A 22,061-nucleotide genomic window follows, 5' to 3' on the forward strand; every position below is an offset into this window, starting at 1 on the left:
AGTCCTTCTGATTGCTCCATACTGGCCTAACACAACTGTTTGTTTGGCTACTCCAGCTTCAATTTGCCCCTCTATTACCTCTATCTCATTCCATTCCATCTGTGTCAACCTTGGTCACCAGTTTTTTATCCAGCCCTTCATATCTTCCACCTCATTCCTAGTTTTTGTGTGATCCATGACAAGGAGATCTGGTTTTTCCCAGCAGTTTGCTTTTTTTTAGCTTGTTCCATTCACTCTTTCTCTGGGGATGTTAATCAACATAAATGGAATGTTTTCTCCTTCCCTTTCTCTGTTGTTGCATTCATTCAGGATTAGTTGTCCACCTTGATGTGTAGCCCTTTTGGATCAGAATGTTAATTTGGTTCTACACTGCATCAATTTCCTTCCATTTGCTTCATTCTAGACCATACGCACCCATGTAGTTCATGGCTAAAGTAGAAGGGAATAGCTGCTCATCTCTGTCATGTCTTTGATTGAATATTGAATAAATTGGGCATGGTCTGCTTTTCAAAATAGAGATTTCATGGTCACCTGTGGCACTGTTTCTGGTGTTGACATTCTTCTGGACTTTCCACCTTATTTTCTCACCCCTCTTTTTTTATTTCAGTAGAGTAAGAAAGTCCTTACCACTGTCCAACTCCAAGCCACTAGGTGGTGGATCATGGAGGCATCCTCCTGAATGTGATATTGATATAAGATGCAAATAATGTTACAACCATTCAGTTGAGAGTGTTCTGCAGGTGTAGATGATAAAATACCCTCAGATGTGATGTCTCTGTGGGTTTATCTGAGAGGATGTTGTATCTTTGGACTGAGTCATTAAAATACAGTTCACCCTTTTGATTTGGATTCTTCATTCTACCCCAACATGAATGCTGGTTCCCAGTGGCTCGGTTTTGGATTCAGAGGTGAACCAAACTACTTAAGTTGTCACACTTGTCATATAGGTGTATCAGTGCCTCACTCAGTTATTCTTGTTTTCTCCACTCATGTTGTTGGCATTGGTGATTTGATGTATAGATTTATATGATTCATCCCCTTACATTATTCTTTGATATTTTCATATCCCAGGGATTTTGTTGTACTGGGGGCAGTTTCTGTTGGATGGTATTGAGTGAATTAGTTTCCATTACCAAAACATATTTCTTAAGCTCATCATCCTGATGTTGGGTTCCATCAGTCATACAGTTTCTCACATTGCTATTGTGTGTTCCCATTCAATGAATGAAAATACCTGTTTATGAACTTACCTATTTATGGCAAGTACCTGTCAGAAATATATATTAAGTGTAGAAAAATTACAGAATTTCTAATTTTTGTATTTTAGTTACTTTGTTAAAAAAATATATAACAATAAATAAAATATATAGAAAGAAGGAAATTGTGGACTTGCATTACAGTTGAAGCCTATTTCAATAATATGTATTTGAGAGAATACTTTTACAGTACTAATTCTTTTCACACTGTGCTGGTTTCCCCCCAAAAAAAAAATAATTCCCAAGTATGATATAAATACCTCCCAGAAAATTGACAGTGCATTTTATTTACACACATTTAAATTTGTTAGGTATTTTACTGGAAGCTACCATCAAAAATATTGTTATTTATTAAAAGTAGTTTATTTTCTTCTGAATTGCAACAACAATGAAAAATATAACTGTCATCAGGAAATTTCAATGAAATTTATGTTTGAAAATATGTATTCAACAATAAAAAAATTTTTTTTACCTGCACAATAACATTTTAATGGGTAGCACACATGAAACATGAGTAAACATGTGACCTATCTGCAATGTGTTAAAAAGACTTGCTACTATTTTCCATCACCTTCCTAAAGAATTCAAAGAATAGTTGTTAACTTTCCAGTATTATATTATTGGACTTTGGAAACTTGCAATTATTTTATTATGTGCATTGACAAAGTGAACTAGAGAGTAATATACTTGTACATGCCTTCATGTACAACAGTGAACACATAAGGAAACAAATCTGTTCTCATCACGTCAATTACAAATTAGAAAGCAAGTCCACTTTGATGTTTGCTCATTTAGCAGGAGGAAACAAACTATCTGCATTACACTGGTCTTACACTGCTAAATTAGGAATGGCTAGAGCAGATAGCCTTTGTGTAGCTTTGTGCAAAATTCAAAATAAACCAGACCAAGATAATTAAATATCCTTATAAGATCTAGATGTTTTAATTGAAACATAAATTATGGCTCAGTATGCACATTTATGTTACAGTTTTAAATAGGAAAGTTCCCTTGAAAGACTTATTCAGAATTTTGAATCTATTAGTCCATTAATTTATTAATTTACTATTGTATTCTGAGATTTATTGATTTTCCTTACCACAAATAACAGAAGGAATGGCAAGCATATGTATATGTATCTAGAGCTTAAACAAAAATGTGTCTTGACTGAGTAGAAGAAAAGAATTTGACTACAGTGTTGAACGGAGTAAAATTAATCTTCATTTAATATAAATAACTAGTCAAGCCTTAAATATTTTTCACATATGGAGTATGTGAAATGATTTTTTTTTTTTTTTTTTATCAAAAAGTAATAAATTACTATATTGATACCATAGAAATCCATTATAATTTATCAAGTTTAGTAACTAAGCTGTATTCGGGTCTAAAAATTATGAAACTCCAAATAATGTTAAGACTGGACTTACTAGCATGAAGGTTTGTCTTGAAGGAAAGAGGAAGCTGTTATAGTTGATAATGCCTAGTGGGACATTTCGAGCTTTTGATTGGCTATTCACATGTCATATATAGAAGTGAGTGTGTATAAGGGACCATTTTCAAAAATGGAAAGAGATGAGCTGGGCCCCTCTGTTTGATCCAGTACATGAGCAATATATTAGCAGATAGAAAAGATAAGAATTTATTATTTTATATTCTAGCTTGTAAATATTAGTAATATGAGTTTGTAATTTGTACAAGACCAGAGACCTTGACATCACAAAAATCCAATTTAAACCAGTGCTGCATTCAACATACTACATTAAGAAATTAAATAATGTATAATATACAACTTGAATTATAACATGCAGTTTCCTACCAAATAGAATGACATAAATAGTTGTCCAGTAAAATTTTGAACTCAAATCAATAAATGCAATGACATGACTGTAGACCTGTGATCCATCTGGAAAGGGTTGACTGTCCCAAGTAAAATTGGCATATCTAAATATAAACACTGTGATTTTTACCCACAAAAACACACACAAGGTCAGAAAATAAATCTCCACCAACAGTGTCCATAAGAAACATCTGAAAATATTCAATTAGGCCAAATGCCTTGACTGAATATAACTGGTACACAGAATTAACTCAAAACATATTTATATGGGAAAGCCTGTAGTACTCTAAAAGTGTGCATATTTGAATAACTGTAAATATTTTATCTTTCTGAGAAAAGAGAGAAACTAATGAGTGACTGATCTACCACACAATTTTTTTCTGTTGTGAATATTTATGGACTCGATAAAAGTAGAAAGTTTCATATACTTCAAGAATGAAAATCTTTTGACAGACTTGCCCACTTCTGATTTAGATTAGTATGATATTTGTGTTAAATGTTTGGACAAAAGTATTAACATGGTAGTAAATATTTTCCAGGTGTAACAACATGTGGGCAGGAAGACTATTTTGCTCAACAGTTGTTTGCTCTTCAAGATAAAAGCTTCTGTTCTCTTGAATTTGAAAAGGTTATTGACCAGATAAGAACCAGTGCATCAGAGGTAATTATATTTGGAATTGGATGACAAAAGCTGTTTTTATTATTGAATATGTAGGGCAAGTGCTTGTTAAGTAATAGAACAGTATAAAGGAGGGAATTATGGTTGAGAGAAACTTCGGTTTGCTGGAATTTGAACTGGTTGTTAACCAGGTGAAGACCATTTCTTGAGGGTTAAACATTTACAGTGAAGAAAGGTAAATGTATTGATAAATTTTTGTTCACTTCAACATGAATTGGTTGTTGATTGCATGAGAACCAATGCTTTAGGAGTATGCTGAAAGATAATTTAAACTTGAAATTAAACCACTTAGTGGTAATTTAAGAAATAGGTTTTCAATGATAAGAGTATTGGATGAAGAAGAGAGATGTATGTCATAAAAACTTCTACTAAACAACACTACACTCTAATATATGGAACTTTAAATAATTTTCTTTTCTGTTAGGCTGATTCAGTTACATTATAACCCAATTGACAAGATTAATTGTTTCTTTTGTCCTCTGTTATCACAATGTAATCAGTGACAATACAAATTATTCTTCTCTATCTCTGTTGTTACAATACAAACTGTGAAACTTTCACTTCAGAAATTCCCTATTATGACTAAACTGACAATCATGCAGTTTTTATCAGCTGTTTTTACATATATATAATCATGCATTCTAACTTAAGTTTTACTTTCATTGACATAACTTTTCCACCTTTTGTATCTGTATGCTTTTATAACAAGCAACAGAAAATATCTATAAAAACCTAACTTTAATAACAACAGTATTACACATAATGCAAAGTCTGAGAAACTTTATGTATAATGTCAACAGTATTACAAAGCCTAGTATAACTATTAAACAGCAAACACAATGTGTGACTCATACAAAGTTGTTTAATGAAACTTGTCATAACTGTAACTTTTAAAGTAATTAACTTTTAACACTTGTTATGAAAAGTAAATAATAATTAAATATTAAATCACTAAATAAACTAAATAATAACTTCAACAATCTTGTGTATCTAACAATATTATTGTTTCCTTCATCTTATATATCCCTTAAATTTGTTCAAAATTTTTTATTGTATTAAAAATATTATATTAGTAGCTAATAGATAAGCTTGTTTTAAAGCATATAGTTGTAGTTAAATGTATGAGGGATTTCCCATTTATAAAGGTTATGCATATATCCATTTTGAGTGAAACTATTTTTATGAAATATACTAGTCATGTATAAATATGTAAAAGGCCATAAAGTCATTTTAGCTCTGAAATCATGACTGAACAATGCCAAAATCTTTCAGATTAACTGATAAATGTGTATATCATGATATCAGATAGTACTCATTTTTTACTTTAGATTTTTGATTATAGATTTGGACTCACAGAGTAGAGTCCAAAACAAGAAAAAAAAAACTGATTTCAACATAACTTTTTATCTCATTTTTGAAACTCCCTTTATGAAATGATGTGGAGTATTTATTGCATAAACAATACCATCAGAAAAGGATTATTATTTTAAAATAACTTTTTCATAGTAACTCAAATAGACTATGATGCATCTACTGTCTATCTAACTGTTTCTGAAAGATAGTTGATGTAAAGTTTTGTGACTGTAGCTTTTACAATAGTATTTCATGTATTAAAATATAGTATTCTTCATTTTTCCAATATGTATTTTGGTGATGTAGCATGTGTGGAAGGTCATTGTGGAACAAGGTAATTTGGTGGCTCACCTTCGAACAGTCAAAGATTTCTACCTTATTGGAAGAGGAGAACTTTTTCAAGCATTTATAGATCATGCTAACCATTTGCTCAGAGTTCCTCCTGGTCCTGCTACTGAGCATGGTGAGTTAAATGTCTTTTATGATTATAGTGTTCTGGTATGACACATATCTCCATTTATACAATAGCTTTCTTTGTTCTTCCACTGTCCTCTAACACATTGAAAATAAATTTTCTCATTTGACACACTGGTCTTAGTACCCACAAGTTCAAGTTACCCACTTAGCACACATAGAACCTGTGACAATCCTCCACCAACAGGAGCATGACACACTCCCAATTCAGGCAAGTTACTTGCTTTACATTTTGGAAATATTTTTCTCATCTTTAAAACTTGTTTATATATATATATATTTTTCTTTAAATGAGTTTGCTTTCCAACTTCTTATGTTTTATTGTGTTGCAAATTTTAATAATAATTTTCATGCAATTTATAGTGAATTATGAATAAGTAATTATTTACCACGATTACCACCATGGCTGCAGATGTGACAGGTGACACATAAACTCCTGTTGCCCAGGCAATAGGATCAGTGTTGTCTGCCAAGAAGATTTAAACCTTTGTTAGTCAGGAGTTTGTTTTTTTTTGGCACCTATGCCTTCTTCTTCAAGATGGTCTGTGCCTCTGCTGGCTAATGAGATTGTTCAGGACAGGAAAGATTGAGATAGCCTTTTTACCTGTTCTTTTATTTGCCATGAAGCCATGACCTGCACTCTAAAGGATATTCAGCATTCTACTTTTTTCCTCCAATTAGTTACACAGGTTTGTTACATTTTTAGTGTTTCTTCTGTTTCCTATGTTGCAACTCTTTACCTGTTGTGTATGATCTGTAGCTCAGATTATTTAGTGCACACTGGTTTTTTATCAGTTAACTTTGGGGGCTAGTATGCTTTAACCTCTTCATGTTTCTGACCAACATTTAACATATCATTGCTATTCCAATCCTCATGGCCAGGTGGTTAAGGCACTCGACTCATAATCTGAGGGTCACAGGTTCCGAACCACCATCACACCAAGCTCGTCCTTTCACCCGTAGGGTAATTATAATATGGTGATCACTCCCACCATTCATTGGTAAAAGAGTAGTCCAAGAGTTGGTGGTGGGTGGTGATGACAAGCTGCCTTCCCTCCAGTCTTACACTGCTAAATTAGGGATTGCTAGTGCAGATAGTCCTCAAGCAGCTTTGCACGAAATTCAAAACAAAACAAACCACTGTTGGACCACCTGATATGACTTGAAACCTTAATCAGGGAAGGCCTCCAATACAACATTTTATGGGAGTTTCACTCCTATGAGATGTTCTGTGCTGAAGATCTATCATGCTTTCATTCAGTAGAAACTGGACTATGGATCTTTGACCTATAGTTTTGCCAGGGCCTCTGCATTAAAGATGTTGGCCTATTTGCCATTTGGGGCTTCACCTCTGCATGGAGGCTTTCTGGACTTTGCCAGTTTAGAGTCTGTACACCGAGTCTCACGAATATCCTTTTCACCTCCACCATGTGTAACTTTATTTTCAATATGCTATCAAGCCTCAATCATTAGCACAGCATCCCACCACAGGATGTTTTTCTTCCTTGGAATAGAAAGACAAGTCTGCCATTCATCCTTTTGGCCTTTGTATTCAAGCACAGCTGGCTGAATTGGATATGTCATAGAACAGTATTGCTGAGTCCAATGAACAGACCATCCTGCCATAACTCATTACCATTCCAATCTGTGACTTTTCTTTGAGTCATCTAAGGAAGAAAGGAAGGCAGATACTCCCAAACATTTTTCAAACCATTCTTCTGTTCCCAGTTTTGCAGAGGGTTAAAAATCAGGTGACTCTGTAGGCTCTGCCATAGTGTTTTGTGACTCAGTGGTTTCTTTTAGGATCCCCACTACAGTTTCTGCATTCACTGCCGAGTTGTATGCCATTTCTCTTGCTTTGGATCACAGAGAAGATAAGTAGTTCATTGACTGTACTATTTACACCAACTCTCTTAGCTGTCTACTTGTCCTGGAATTACTTAATGCTAGTTTTCATCCTGTTCTTGTTTTTCTCTAACTTCCATTTCTATCCAGTTTTTCTGGCCATGTAAGTATTCATGGGAACAAGCTTGCTGACACCACAACTAAATCTGTCTGCTCTGGTGTTTTTCTTATGCATGGACTATAGTCCTCTGTTCAAGCCTCAGTTTTGCACAAGTTGGCATTTGATTATTGAACCTTCTGTTGGTCTTTAGCCATCTTGGCTTCAGAAGGATTGGAAGGAGGAAGTTGTCTTGGCTGAGCTACACATTGATCACAGTTTTTAATCAGCATTTTTTTTCATGGGGGACTGATCCATCATTGTGTGACATTTGTTACATTTAAGTCACAGTATCCCATGTTTCAGTGTCATGCCATGGTTACAATTGTGAGCAACTTCATTATTTTAAACGTATTTTTTACTTGTTGTCGATGGTAATACTTCCCTGATTGATTATATTTTTTAACTTTTTACAAGCCATTGACCTTTTTTTCTATTTCAGTTTTTTTTCTCATAATTGGTCATTATTTAACTTTCAACTTATTCTTTTTACTCTTCTGTAGAGTTTTTCTTTTTTACACCAGTTGTTTTGTACAGATAGCCTTGTTGCTTTGTGCCAAAAAATTCCAAACAATCAACCAACTCTCCATCTACTCAGCATGGGGTTGTAGCTGTTGTGTGATCAGTAGTGTATATTGTGTATCGGAAGTTATTTTCTCACAATGAAAATAGATTTCTAATAGATACTTACCTCCTTTCACATCCTTCTCACCTCTCCTGGTTTTCTTCTGTTTTTTGTGGATCTAATTTCAAAAGTGAAGTTCAAGTACGGAAGTAAAGGGGATGCCATCTGCACTAAGAGAATGTGTCATGCTTCTGTTGGTGGAGGGTTGTCGCATTCTTTTTGCATGCTGACTGAACAGCTCAGAATAAAGTCTGTGGAAGAAGAAAATCACTTCTTAACACTTTAGAGGATCAAGAAAAGCTATTGAGGAGGTTTCTAGTAGAAATCTATTAGTAGTGTGAGAAAATGTTCACTAAGTCCTTCATAATTTTTAGTGAACATACTTCAGTTTCTAATTGCAGAACATGTTTCTTTTCTTTTTTAAATAACTTCAAATTGTGAAGATTTGAGTGTGATACTTATGTTTTAGAAGTAGGGAAATATATAGTGTTCTTTTATAGGTGATTTTGACAAAGTATTCATAATGAACATACAAAGGGGAAATGAACAGCAATTGCCTAGTTCGTAATGATATTTGTTGTGCAGATCTGGGGGGACTAATCTACAAAAGTATCTTGGGTATAAAAGAGATTTCAAAAGCCATCACATCAACTTGCACTGGTTTTGCAGGCTTCTTTAAGGTATCTGGGAGAATTGAATTGGATGTGACACGATTGATTGGTAGGTCTTGTAATGTGGGTAGTAAAACAAGTGATGATTTGACTAGTGATACTCACAAACAGGTGAGTCTATTTAATAATAGTTTTATCATTTATTTGGTAGAAAAAAAACTCTTAGACTTCACTAATTTAAAAAAATTAAATCATTTGGGTCCATGTCTAATTGTCCCAGTCCTCTTCTATGTATAATCAACATGTCATACTCTGGCATGGTGAAATTCTGTTTTCATTCAGTCTTGTACAATCTCTATACTCATTTATTTTTGTTTGAAGATATTTTATGGTTTCTCATATTTACATCTGTTTAGAGGAACATAGTATTTTACAAATGATGTATTTGTGTTTTCACCTTTTATTTAATTTTAAAGGTTAAATATCATTCTGTAACATTTATATCTGATATTTATGTCAAAGTGTTTTGACTATGTATTTGAGTAAGGTAATTTTTTCAGTCTAATAAGAGAACTAACTTTTAATTTTAAACTACAAAACACCAGTTTAGGAAATTTTCTATTGTATGTTATACTTAAGAATATTAATATATATTTTTCATGAAAAATAATTAAATTTTACAAATCTTTAGTTATGAGAGAGATGTTTCTTAAACTTGACATAAATAAAAAGGTTATTATTACTGTCATTAGCATTAATTAAAAAAGAAGTTGAACTATGTAATTTAAACTAGGACAGCCAACATAATATCAAAACATGTATGGCAAGATATACCAAAAGTTGAGTAGTTAAACCAAGTGATGTTAATGGATAATTTAATTTCATTGTTTGTGAAAAAATGGCAGAAGTTTTCATTTGATGGTTATATGGAAGTTAGTATAATAGTATAGTCAGATCAAAGGTTTATTACCTAAAAAAAGTTTTGGAGGTTATAGTATTACAGACTTTCTTGTGAAATGAAAAAGTTGAATGATAATCTGTCCTTGACTATAAGTTATTAGATTAAGTTTGTTGTAAAATTTTTCTAACAAATAATATTTTTATTATACATAATAACAAGAAACTGCAGACAGAATGCTTTTAACATTCATTGAACTTTAAGAATGGTAGTCCACCACTGTCTTTAATGTTGCGAAACTTTAAGGGTACAAATTTCATCCAAATGTTTTAACATATATTATCATGAAGCATTGTGTAAAATTTTCAAAAGATATCTTGAGCCGCTTTAGTTTTAATTAGATGAAAATACCTTTTATAAAATGAGCAGATTGTTGTACAGATCAGTGTAAGGGTATGAGCATGGCTATAATATTTAAAATTTGACAGTAAATGATTTACCTTCATTTCACGGTAAGGTGCTGTTTTTTCACCTTTTCTACTATAAACATTTTGGACTCAAGGAGGTAGGAATATGTTTGGTATTAGCATATTAAGTCTTGCTTTACTTTATTAAGAACATTTTATCCAACATTCTTTCAATACATTTTATATGTTCTGCTTGTAGAGGTGAATATTGCTTTTCAGTCATCAGCTCACCAACTTTTCATGGACGGTGATCAAGTCACAAGAAAAATTTATGTCACATTGAAGTCTGGAGAGAATAGTAAGTTTATGTAATATATATATATACATACATACACACACACATTTTTTATATTGATAGAAACTAAAATCTTCAGGATAAAATTTATGCAACACTATTTTGAGTTTGAGCTTGTATTAGTTTAAGTGCTATATTTACTTGCAATCTCACTGGTTTTTAAAGAATCAAGTAATAATGTTTTCAGTAAGTGAAAGGTCTTGTTTCATTAGCATGAATAGTTCCTGACTGACCCATTTCAAGAATCGGTGAAAAGACAAGACTTGTATATAGGTTGTTACTTGTTTTCTTACAATTCTGTGTATAGTTAGTTGTTGATGTTTTTAAGTTTCAAAGGCTACTTTTAAATCAAAAACACTGTTATCATCTGTGTTTGTACCTAGTTTTCTTTCAATTAACCAATAACCAGTAAATAATTAGTCTAGTAGTAAGGAATTGTATCCTACTAATTTTGTGGAATGATGTGGCTTTGCCTCTGGTTGCCCTTTTAAAAGCTGTTGAATTGCTATTTTGAGGTGGCAAATGAGCAGTGCGATCAATCACACTATTTTTCAATGTATAAAGCATTCTTTTCCTCTTAATGAAGAATAAGTAACTAGCTGTTTAACAGTGCCACCTCTTGTTTTACTCCCTGTGATAAAGGGCAGTGACATGCATGTGTAAAGAATGAAGCTCATCAAATACCTTATCCAGTGAATTTACTAATGTGGTATTCTGACATTTACTGATTTCTCTTCAAATAAGTAGGTAGGAACCATAGAATAAAAGCATGTTTTACCAGAAAATGTTTTAAAAAACAAAATCTAAATTCATAGGATTTTAACTGAGTTTGAAAGAGATTAGATATAAGTTAAGAACAGTGAATCAATCTTTTCTTTCACAAAACATAACCAAAGTGTTCATTGTAACACATTTACAGAAGAGCTCTCTGTTATGTCAAGCTATTAAAGCTTCTAAGTATCTTTTATATCATTCTATTCCAGACTGATAAAATGTTGTTTTATGTGCTAAAAACAATGCAATTCCTCTTAGGGTACAAGTACTAACCATGTTACTGATGGTTGTACCTCCAGGGGATTTTCCAAGTTGAAACAATCACTGTCTATTTCTATGCAGCATGTACTGCGTTGCAGCAATTTTCCTCATGAAAAATTGTGTGTAATACCCGAGTTCAGTATCCTAATTGTGTGAGTAAGGCAAGAGTAACTTAATGGTTCCCTTTACTTACATGCTATGTTATGAATAATTGCTCAATATGCACAGAAAATAAAAAATATATATATATATGTACATATTATAACCATAAATATTTAAGCTATGAACAAAATGCATTAAAATTAAACAAAATATGCTGCATGCTTTTAAAAAGATCCTAGGGTACAAACTACAATGTGTGGGATGTATTCTAGATTTTGGAGGTGACTCAAGAAGTAGGACCCACAGTGCAGTGTGGATACACTGTCTATCAGTCTTAATCTCCAGTTTGCTAGTTTCAAATAAGAAAATTAGGAACTAGGAAAGTGAGATGTGGGTGCTCAAGCCCACAACGTCCCACATCTATATCACCACAACGTCCCACATGCCTGAAGACAGTTGTGGGAAGGTGACTGATCTTCCAAGTTAAAAATAAGAATAAGAAAAAGATGAAAAATATATAGTTAAAATAAAATAAGAAAAATAAGTTAAAAAATAAAAATAAGGTACTACCATTTGTAGGTAAGCAAGATAAAACTTACCTCTTGAAGTTAGCATTCCTGCCCTCAGTATGGTAGAGGCACTAATTAACATGACATCAGTAAAGTGATAGTTTACCGTGACTATTGTGCTTTTATATGAAGCTCAAGGTGTACGTCTGCATAAAGTAGTGCAAGTTCTTAAATGGCCTTATCTTTAACTAAAATTAATTATAAGTAAAAATTTATCTGATTTTATTTTCTTTGTACTTATTTAATACATTTTTGTTTTTATTACAGAATAATTTAATAATTTTATCTAAAATTGTTTTATTAAATCCATTAACTATTAATTTTTGTATCAGTATATCAGCATTATTAATAAAATATTGTAATTTATTACAAATTTTACAATATCTGAGTAACTGTGAATTAAAAATGTTTATAACAGATGGGTATGGCACATTAATATGTAAGAAGGGTAAACCATGTATGTAACATATATATTTCTGGAAGTGTCAACATGCACAACTGCATTATCTGATTAGAAACTAATTCATAAATAACATTTTACACATATACACTTGCATGATGCTAAGGTAATAGTCTAATTAATTTTACAGCTAAATTTCTTATTGACCATATTATATTGAAGAATCAACACAAGGACTCCAGTGCATTATGGATGTTGGAGGAGTACATTTTGAGCTTTTTCTATGATTGATTAGACATTAGAACATAATGATATTCATGGTGACAGCACTTGACAACTGCGGCATGTGGATTCACATGATATCCTTAACATTCCTGTGCAGTTTCACTTTCCTATAATACACTATTCATAAGGTATAATGTGTAAACTGTAAAACTTGATTTATAATCACTATTAACTAAGGAACCTAAAAAACATTTACTCACATACCACCCCAGTTTTAATATTTGGTTAATTTGATTGGATGTTAATAAAAATATAATTTAATATCCTGCATTTGAAATAATTTCTAAAAATTCAGCTTATAAAATTTGCTGGTATAAATACAACACCATATGATTCACTTAATTTTAGTGGAAAAGCCTTGAATATCCATTCAGTTATTCTAAAGATATGCAAAACTTTTCTACTTGAGTAGCTTTTTGTGAATTTATTAAAAGGCATAATAAAAAATTATTGTTACTCTATGTGTTAACTGTATGTAAACAGCTTTAGTGCTCTGCACCTACCAACTTTCTGTGAAGTTGTACATATTAATGTGTACTAATTTCTAAATTTACTAAGTTTATATTCATAGCATGTGGTAAGTTTTTGGTAAACTTTGCAAGTGTGTTGTACCCAGAAAACAAGAATGTTTAGTAATAAACTTTTACTAAAGATTTGTCTGTACATTTACTGAATCAGTAAAACTGATTGATATGAGTTTGATGTTAGTATTATGTTAAGAATAAATAGCTCTTCATTTAAAAATTTTTGTATTTCATTTGTATATCCTCTAGAACCTGTTTTCTGTAAAACTTTATATTTTCTCTATCCTAATACTTACCATAGTAAAGTTAACAATAAAAAATTGAAAAATAAAAGTCTAAATTACAGTTTTTCTTTCTAGAATGACTGCATATTATAACAGCCAATCAAAACTAATAGATTTTTTAAATCTAGATTAGTTTTATTGCTTTTTACAACAGTGCTCAATACCATCTCAGAGTTCACCAAATAACATTTATCACAACTGGACAGCTTTGTGTATAAAAACAAATTACATACAACATTAATGAATTACAAACACACTTCATTCATATAAAGTGCTATAGTTTTAACTACTACAACAAATTGTATATAATTTTTATAATCTAATCTAATAAGTTTGTAATTTTTATATTTTAGTCACTTTTGATAGCAATAAGTGAAAGTATACTGAAGACAAATTTAGTACATACTCATTTGGATTTGGGCTTTTTGCTGTCAATGAACAAAGCATTTTTTTTTTCTAATGATGTTTTTAATTTAATGTATTATATATTTCAAATATGCAATTTAGAACAATAAAAATCAGCACAGTATATATATATATATATATATATATATATATATACAGTTTTTAAACTACTATAATTTAACTGGTATTATAACTAGAAATATATAGGTTAAAACAAAGTTCACTAGTCAGTCAGAGCTCAACAGTAATGATCACATATGAACAATATGATGTAATCTCTCTACCCACAAACGAAATAACCCTCACCAAGTTGTAGAGGACAAAAAAACTTTTTTTCTTTAAGTTGTAAACATAGTTAAACAAGGACACATTTTATAGATAAATTTATTCAAAAATATGACAGTATTTCAGAAGCCTCAGAGGAAGATGAATGAATTTATTTGTTGCACTAATTCAAGAAGGATGAAGGCTTAAATTTTATATTCTGACCCAACAAATCAGTAACTTAATTTCCTGAGTGGAATATTGAAAATTAAGAGAATCAGATGTGTCATGTGACACACAAATCAAGTTTGATAAATTATTTGAATATTTCCTTTTGATATTATTTTCCTTTATATAATATTAAACTTTGCATTTGAATTTTTAATGTTAGAGTGGTGGTTTAACTGTACTTTGATGCAGTAAAGGTCACACTGTGATGGAAATTTTGATACTTTTTTGCTAGAAGTGAATATCTTGTGCTAGTTTTGTTGTATACCTTTTAAACTACTTTACTTGTCAAAATATTAGTTAAAAAAATAAATGCTGAAGTTAAATATGAAATCTTTCATATTTTCGGCTTACAAGTTTTCCTTAGGTATTGTAAAAGCTTATATAAAAGTACTGCACTACAAAGAGTTTTGTTGTAGTCCAAAACTTCTATCAGAGAAATCAAATCTAAAAAAATATAAATAATCAAAAGTCTATGAGACCTAAAACTTTATTTTAACACAGATAATGATGAAAACAATAACCATTAACAAAGTTATCATTATTCTGCCAAATATAATATCCACAGAATCATTCATTCATATATTCAGTAGTGTCTATTAGAACAATAAAAATCAGCATAGTATATATACAGAGTTTTTAAAGTACTATAATTTAACTGGTATCATAACTAGAAATAAATAGGTAAAAAAAGTCCTAGTGAGTCAGAGTTCAACAGTAATGATCACGTATGAACAATATGATGTAATGTGTCTATTACCATCTCATACATATATATTACCATCATTCATACATATATTCAATGATGTCTATTCACTGCTTAGAATCTTTGTAAAAAACTATTTAAAGTTATGTAAGTTTTATTAGTATTTTGCATAATTGAATAAAATTTATGTAAATGAAACTTTTGCATAACTTAATGTAAATTGATACTACTGATAGTAAGAAAACTAACAAACTGTGATATATATAGTAAATACATTAGTAAAGACTGAAGCAGGTCATGTTGAGTGGCAAGTGTTAAAGAATTTTTTCAGATTTAAATAAATGAATAAAATCCTATTTATTGAAATCTAAAAACTGTGGTAATTGAATTAAAAATACGTTTTACAATACAATTTAGAGATAAATGTGTGTAGGTTCATTTTGTTGTTTTCATTTTTTTCAACAGCATGTTTTGTGTACTGGAATTTTTTGTTTTGTTGTATTCTAGGATTTGCCTGAAAGTGTCAAAACTGCTCTTACCGCTCTCATCACATGCATCTTTTACTGCAAATGACACAAAGTTTTAGTGTCTTAAATTCAAAATTTTATTAAACTATTTTTTGTTTATACCAATTAGTAGAGCATAAATTCTTAGCTAATAATGCATATTTTAATAGATCATAAATTTAATTTCTTAATTCTACAAGGCAGTATTTTAAAAAATCCTGTATTTTTTTCTAGTGTGACATACGTGACACATTTTCTTTAGGTATCTTTTCTTGGTATTTTATCCACCACTCCTTGAAAAAATATGAAATCAAATGTAAATTACTCATTATAAAATTGTCATTGTTCAGACAAACCATAATTTTTATAGTTTTCAATAACATTTAATATCTGAGCTATTGATTTGAAAATCAGAACACCCCTAATACACCCATGTGACACACACTCTTTTTCAAGATTTGTTAATAGTTCTCTTTCACATTTAATTATATTTATCACATTCAACCATTAGAAAGTTAAGGTTTTCATCTATCAAATGACATATTGTACAATATTGTGTTCTGAACGGATAAGTGACAATTTCATTCAGAGTAAAAGCTACTTTCTCAGGAAGAAGTTAATGACTAGCTTGATTTAATTTTTAATGGCTTTTATTGCATAGTTAGGAAGTCAGAAAAACTTTGAGAGTCATAAGATATTGTATATGTTTTGTATGTCATTTGTCTATGTTCTTTGGTCCATTACTTCATTTGATAAAAATTTAGTGCATTACTACCATTAGTATAAAAAAAAAATGTAGGGTTAAGTTTTATTGAAAATTCACACCAAGAAAAAAGAGGATTGGGTAAGTAATTTATTTCCTGTTTTTTGTGTTTATTCTTTATTTATTATTTTGAAAGTAACTAAAACTTACAAATAGGAATATTTTTAGGTTGATTAGATTAGGCTAAGTAATTAATAATGATGTTTCACAAGAGACACATGCAAGTAACTCTTTGGTAACCTAATTTGGGTGCTTAACTTGAGCTGCACAATCCCTGGGTGATTATTTGCAAATTATGACACAGATACTAGTTAGACACATTCAAAAAGCAATAAAAAGAGCAATAATAATGTTTAATTATTAATAAATGTATATACTGTTATGAGCTTAAAGCAACTTTAGAAATAAATTAATGTAGTTGCATGTTATGATTTGTAGTCACTCTACAAAGAAGGATAATTTAGATTTGATTTGTTTTGGTGGTTATGAGATTAATCAAACTGACTGATCCTGTGTAGAAATAGGGTAGAGAAAATAACAGATAAAATATTAAGTTTTACTGAAAGAAACATTTTAAATATTTTTAAGATGGCTTAGATATTACACAAATGAACTCTGAGATTTTTAGGATGAAGAAAAGTATTTTGAATCTCAAAATGAAAATTACTTTGCACATGGACTATTCAAAACAAATACTCAGTATATTCATGGACAAATCTTTATTTTAGTTTATTAAAAACATGATTTTATTTATTGAATTTTAGCATTCATTGAAAGTCAATCCTCTCGTCTTCCAGAATCATTCAATCTTGAAACAGCCATTCATATCTTATAAGCCACTGTGATTAAATAAAATGTGTCAAATTGTTTTTTTCTTTTCTGAAATAAAAATATGGAAAATGAATGGATATATTTTTAATAGTAAGTTTCTAATAAAAAAAAAGTTTGTTGTTCGATAGTTTGATTTGAAGACACCCCTTAACACCATATGCAAATATAGCAAGAGTTTCAAACTGAAGATACAATGCATTCTAATCATTGTAAGAATGTAAGAACAGTATATTAAATTAGTTTTGTTCATTGCTGTTTTGACTTTATTTCTGATCTATGAATGTAGTGTGCTTTGATTGAAAGTTACATAATTTACCATTTCTTTAACTGGCACAAATCAGTGGTAATTACCTGTTTTGACATAGAGATCTTTTTCTTCCAATAAAATGTTGTACTTTTGGCCCAAGTATGGATGAACGTAAGTAAACATAATTTAACAGTGTTAACATTGGGTTTTTGTTCTAAGCAGTCACTGAGTAAGAATCCTGTAATCATCTACATAAAGAAGACAGTATTGTTATCTAAACCCTTTAGCAAAGGGAGTCATGAGATGCACATCTACATAAGGAAGACAATATTGTTATCTAAACCCTTTAGCAAAGGTAGTCATGAGATGCACATCTACATAAAGAAGACTATTGTCATCTAAACCCTTTAGCAAAGGTAGTCATGAGATGCACATATACATAAAGAAGACAATATTGTCATCTAAACCCTTTAGCAAAGGTAGTCATGAGATGTACATCTACATAAAGAAGACAATATTGTCATCTAAACCCTTTAGCAAAGGTAGTCATGAGATGCACATCTACATAAAGAAGACAATATTGTCATCTAAACCCTTTAGCAAAGGTAGTCATGAGATGCACATCTACATAAAGAAGACAATATTGTCATCTAAACCCTTTAGCAAAGGTAGTAATGAGATGCACATCTACTTGAGAATTAAAGATACCATGATAGTAAATGAACTGGAAAGACCAGTCTCTAATCTCCTGTTTTCTGTGGCATCAGAAAAAGATGGAAGTAAAACCCTGAGGTGATATAAAGTACAGCTTCAATATCCCTTTGGAATAGAAAGGGTCAGAAACTTCCAGATTCAATTCAAAGTGAAAGGATCTGATAAAATTCTGAGATGATCCACAAAAGTGAGTATGGAGAAGTCATCCAGAACAGAGTCAATGAGAAATTCACAAAAACAAACTTCATTTACATTGATACTAGGCTTTCTAAAAAGTAATTTTTTTAATTGCAGAGCTATCCAATAGGCTTTATCCACCATGGATGACTGAACTTTGGATTTTAGTGTTGGAAATATGTGAACTTACTGCTGACTTACAGGGAAAGTTTTATGAGATGTATGAGTAGACCTAATGAACGTCATTACTCACATGACTAGAATGGAATGATAACCAAATAAAAAACCAGATGCTAATAATATAATTTCTGCCATTCAGCCTGAACAGTAAACCAGTTGATATAAAAAACCTGAAAAACAATATTGAAGCAGTATTTTTTAAAATTTGTCAGCTAGTCTAACTATATAATATATGTTGTGTGTGTATATATATATACACACATACACACGAAAGTACAGCAGTAAGTCTACAGATTTACAATGCTAAAATCAGGGGTTCGATTCCCCTAAGAGGTCTCAACAGATGGCCTGAGGTGGCTTTGTTATAAAAAAACATGCATATATATAAAAGTTGAAGTAACAGAAGAGTACATTGCATCTCATCTCAGTGAGTGAAAGTTTATATGTAATTTAAGAGCTACCTGACAACAGAAATAGTAGTAGTGAGATGCATATATAGTAATAATAAAATTAAAGAAGATATTGTGATCCTAAGTAAATAATCAAGAGAATAAAAATAATTAATAATGGTGCAGAAAACAACATTGTAAGACAAACCAAATCATAGAATGCAGGTCAGGAAACTGATTATTAGTCACAGTAATATTGAGAAAGGAGGCAATAAAGTGTGTAGATACAGAGCTAATCCATATGTCAGTCTACTCTCAGACAGATCTTGTGCAAGTTTTTTGACTTTTTATAGTGTAAGTTCAGTATCAAAGTTTGTCATTGTCTTCATATCCCAGTTACTTTTCTTTTATTGTGGTCTCGAGTATTGCCATCTTTAATTCTTCATTTATTTATATCTTTGAGTAATCAAAGAGCTATTGATATAAAACTAACAAGCTTTCATACGTCAGTGCTTTTTGTTTTAAGTTGTATATTTTGAAATGTGTGACTGATTTTTAAGAATATTAATCTAATAAATATCAATAAATATTTTTTGTTTATAATTATTGAACTTACATTGGATGTAATTGGTTATTAGTTAAAGCTACAGTATTGTCAGATGTGGCTGTTTTTTGTTTAAATTATTCTTATTTAGATGGATTGGTTGCATTTTTATTATTACTGAACTATCAAATATAATGGTTTTGTATTATTGTTAATGAATACTCTCAACCAGAACCAGAGAAAGTTGAAGAAGTTGAGACAGGGTGGTGTAGAATAGGCTTATCATATGAAGTTCCATGGCCTCTACATGTTTTGTTGACTCCTACGATATTAGAAAGGTAGGATGTTTTGAATGTTATGTTTTTTGTAAAACTATATATTAAAACTAAATTCATATTTTGAAATCTTATCTGTATTCGGTTTTGAAGTCAATACTTGAGTGCATATGGAAGTTGCTTGACTTGCATGTATTAGGTATTAAAGTCAGTACTGAGTAGTTATTTGTGAAAGTTGCTTGATGTGTGTGTTAGGTATTAAATTCAGTATTGATTATATAAGAAATCTGCTTGACTTGTGTTTATTAGATATTAAAGTCAGTATTGAGAACATTTGTAAGTTTGAAAATGAGGGACCAACTTTTTAGAAAATAAAAATTTGTGGATGATTTGAATGGGTAATGAATGTAACTATTACAAATGTACAATATTTTGAAAAGCTTTTGTCAAAATGTTGTACCTTTGTAGCAAAGTTTCTTTCAATTATCCATTTGAGCCATCAGCAAACATGTGAAGGGTGCTTGACTTTTGACCTGTGATTATTTTTAGCTTCTAATATGTCAGAACTGTGTGCATGTAGAAATTACTTGAGTTTTTAAGTTTTCTTATTTTTTGCTCCTAATATGTCTGAACTGAGTGAAGTTGCTTCTGATATTTTATTGTTTTGAGTTTTAAACGTTATAAAAAAATGCAACAGGATTAATTACTGCTTATGAATAGTGAAGGTCATTTTTAGTCATACATGTGTGATAAATATCTTACATATTTTATATCTTTCAGATTTCTGTGTAGGCTAAAGAAAAATAAGTATTATCCTATAAAAATAACTTGCATATTTGTCGTATTAATTATCTTATTAATAAGTTTCAGAAAGAAGATTAATTTAGAATCCAAAGATTAGTAAATTAACTTATACATATGAAAAATTTCCAAAAGAAAAGAAAATTGAAGTTTATCCTAAGAGTCTAGAAAACTGATATGTACATATTTTAATGGGAAAGAAAGGTGTTAACAAAGTTTTTATTAAATCTCAGTTAAAGAAATTTTTAGGTTTATTTATCACCTTTTTTGCATTCAAAGAATCATTGTGTAAATATTTTAACTAAATAACAGCACTTTGGGCTATAGTGGAATGTGTGGTAACATTGGACTGTAGACTGAGGTCCATAAAGCACATTCCACTGTATGTTTTAAAGAATTTTTTTGTTTTATTTTAAATAATTAACTGAAGGATTCAGGAGAAAAGCTAACAACAGGTGTTTGTTTCAGTTTATTAGTTAGTGATAGGATTAAACTTACAAGTTATGACAGTGATTTGAATAACTCAAAAAAATAAAAGAAATATATTTTTAAGTTATTCCCAATCAACCAATGGATGTAGTTGAAATTAAGAGTATATCTTAGAAGCTAAATTTTATTTGTTGACTCCAGTTGATGAATAAATTGTATTTCCCATATACTACTAGTTATGACTATGAAACATGAGTATCTTCAAAGAAAGGTTTTGAACTTGAGCAGTAGTGCTTCTCCTTGAAGTCTAACTCCTGAAGAGCCATAGCCTAGAAGGCAATAATTATCTACTAGTCTATGGAAACTATGTGCCTCTTCATTTAGTAGTGGTTAACTCACATTGTAAGGAGGTAATGGTTGTACTATTTGACTAAAGTTGCTAATGCAAAGAGATCCTTTCTTTGCCTTACTAAAATACAGATACATTTGTCACTCACTGGAATGCCAAACTTATTTCCTTTCAGTTTCCAGTTCCACGCCACTCAGCTCTTGGAGGTCGATGCATTCAGTTAGGATTAGAAGGTCCTTCGTTTATGTGCCATTCCTCCTGTCAGACTAATCTCCAGAGTAATTTCCACTGTCCAGACTACTACTTGTTGTTTTTTACTAGTTACTCCATATTGTCCAGCTCAGATGCGGTTTCCTTTTCCCTGACCCTTACTGGAGCAGCAACCCCTGCTCTTACATCTGTCCAGGTTTCTCCTGAAACAACCATGATCAGACATCACCAAACCCTATTTTCTTGTGTGGCTCTTGTTCTGTCCCTTGTTTCAGCACAGGGACTCACTCCTCACATAGCACCTCATTAGGGCTTCCTCATTCTCTATGTGTAAGAGACATTGTTCTACC

At 30.9% G+C, this 22,061-nt stretch overlaps 1 protein-coding gene across 2 annotated transcripts in view; it reads left to right on the forward strand.

Annotated features, from left to right (window-relative positions):
• Window positions 1-22,061, forward strand: part of LOC143239052 (gamma-tubulin complex component 4-like) — a 403,661-nt gene that overhangs the window by 368,343 nt on the left and 13,257 nt on the right. The window contains exons 8-11 of one of the 2 annotated variants that reach the window (XM_076479838.1): window positions 3,630-3,751; window positions 5,429-5,585; window positions 10,399-10,497; window positions 19,880-19,985. In XM_076479838.1, the coding sequence (XP_076335953.1) occupies window positions 3,630-3,751; window positions 5,429-5,585; window positions 10,399-10,497; window positions 19,880-19,985 (484 nt within the window). The remainder of the gene's footprint in view (window positions 1-3,629; window positions 3,752-5,428; window positions 5,586-10,398; window positions 10,498-19,879; window positions 19,986-22,061) is intronic. The other variant, XM_076479839.1, reaches the window with a different exon arrangement.

Source organism: Tachypleus tridentatus, chromosome 13 (assembly GCF_004210375.1).
Source record: "Tachypleus tridentatus isolate NWPU-2018 chromosome 13, ASM421037v1, whole genome shotgun sequence".
NCBI classification, from domain to species: Eukaryota; Metazoa; Arthropoda; class Merostomata; order Xiphosura; family Limulidae; genus Tachypleus; species Tachypleus tridentatus.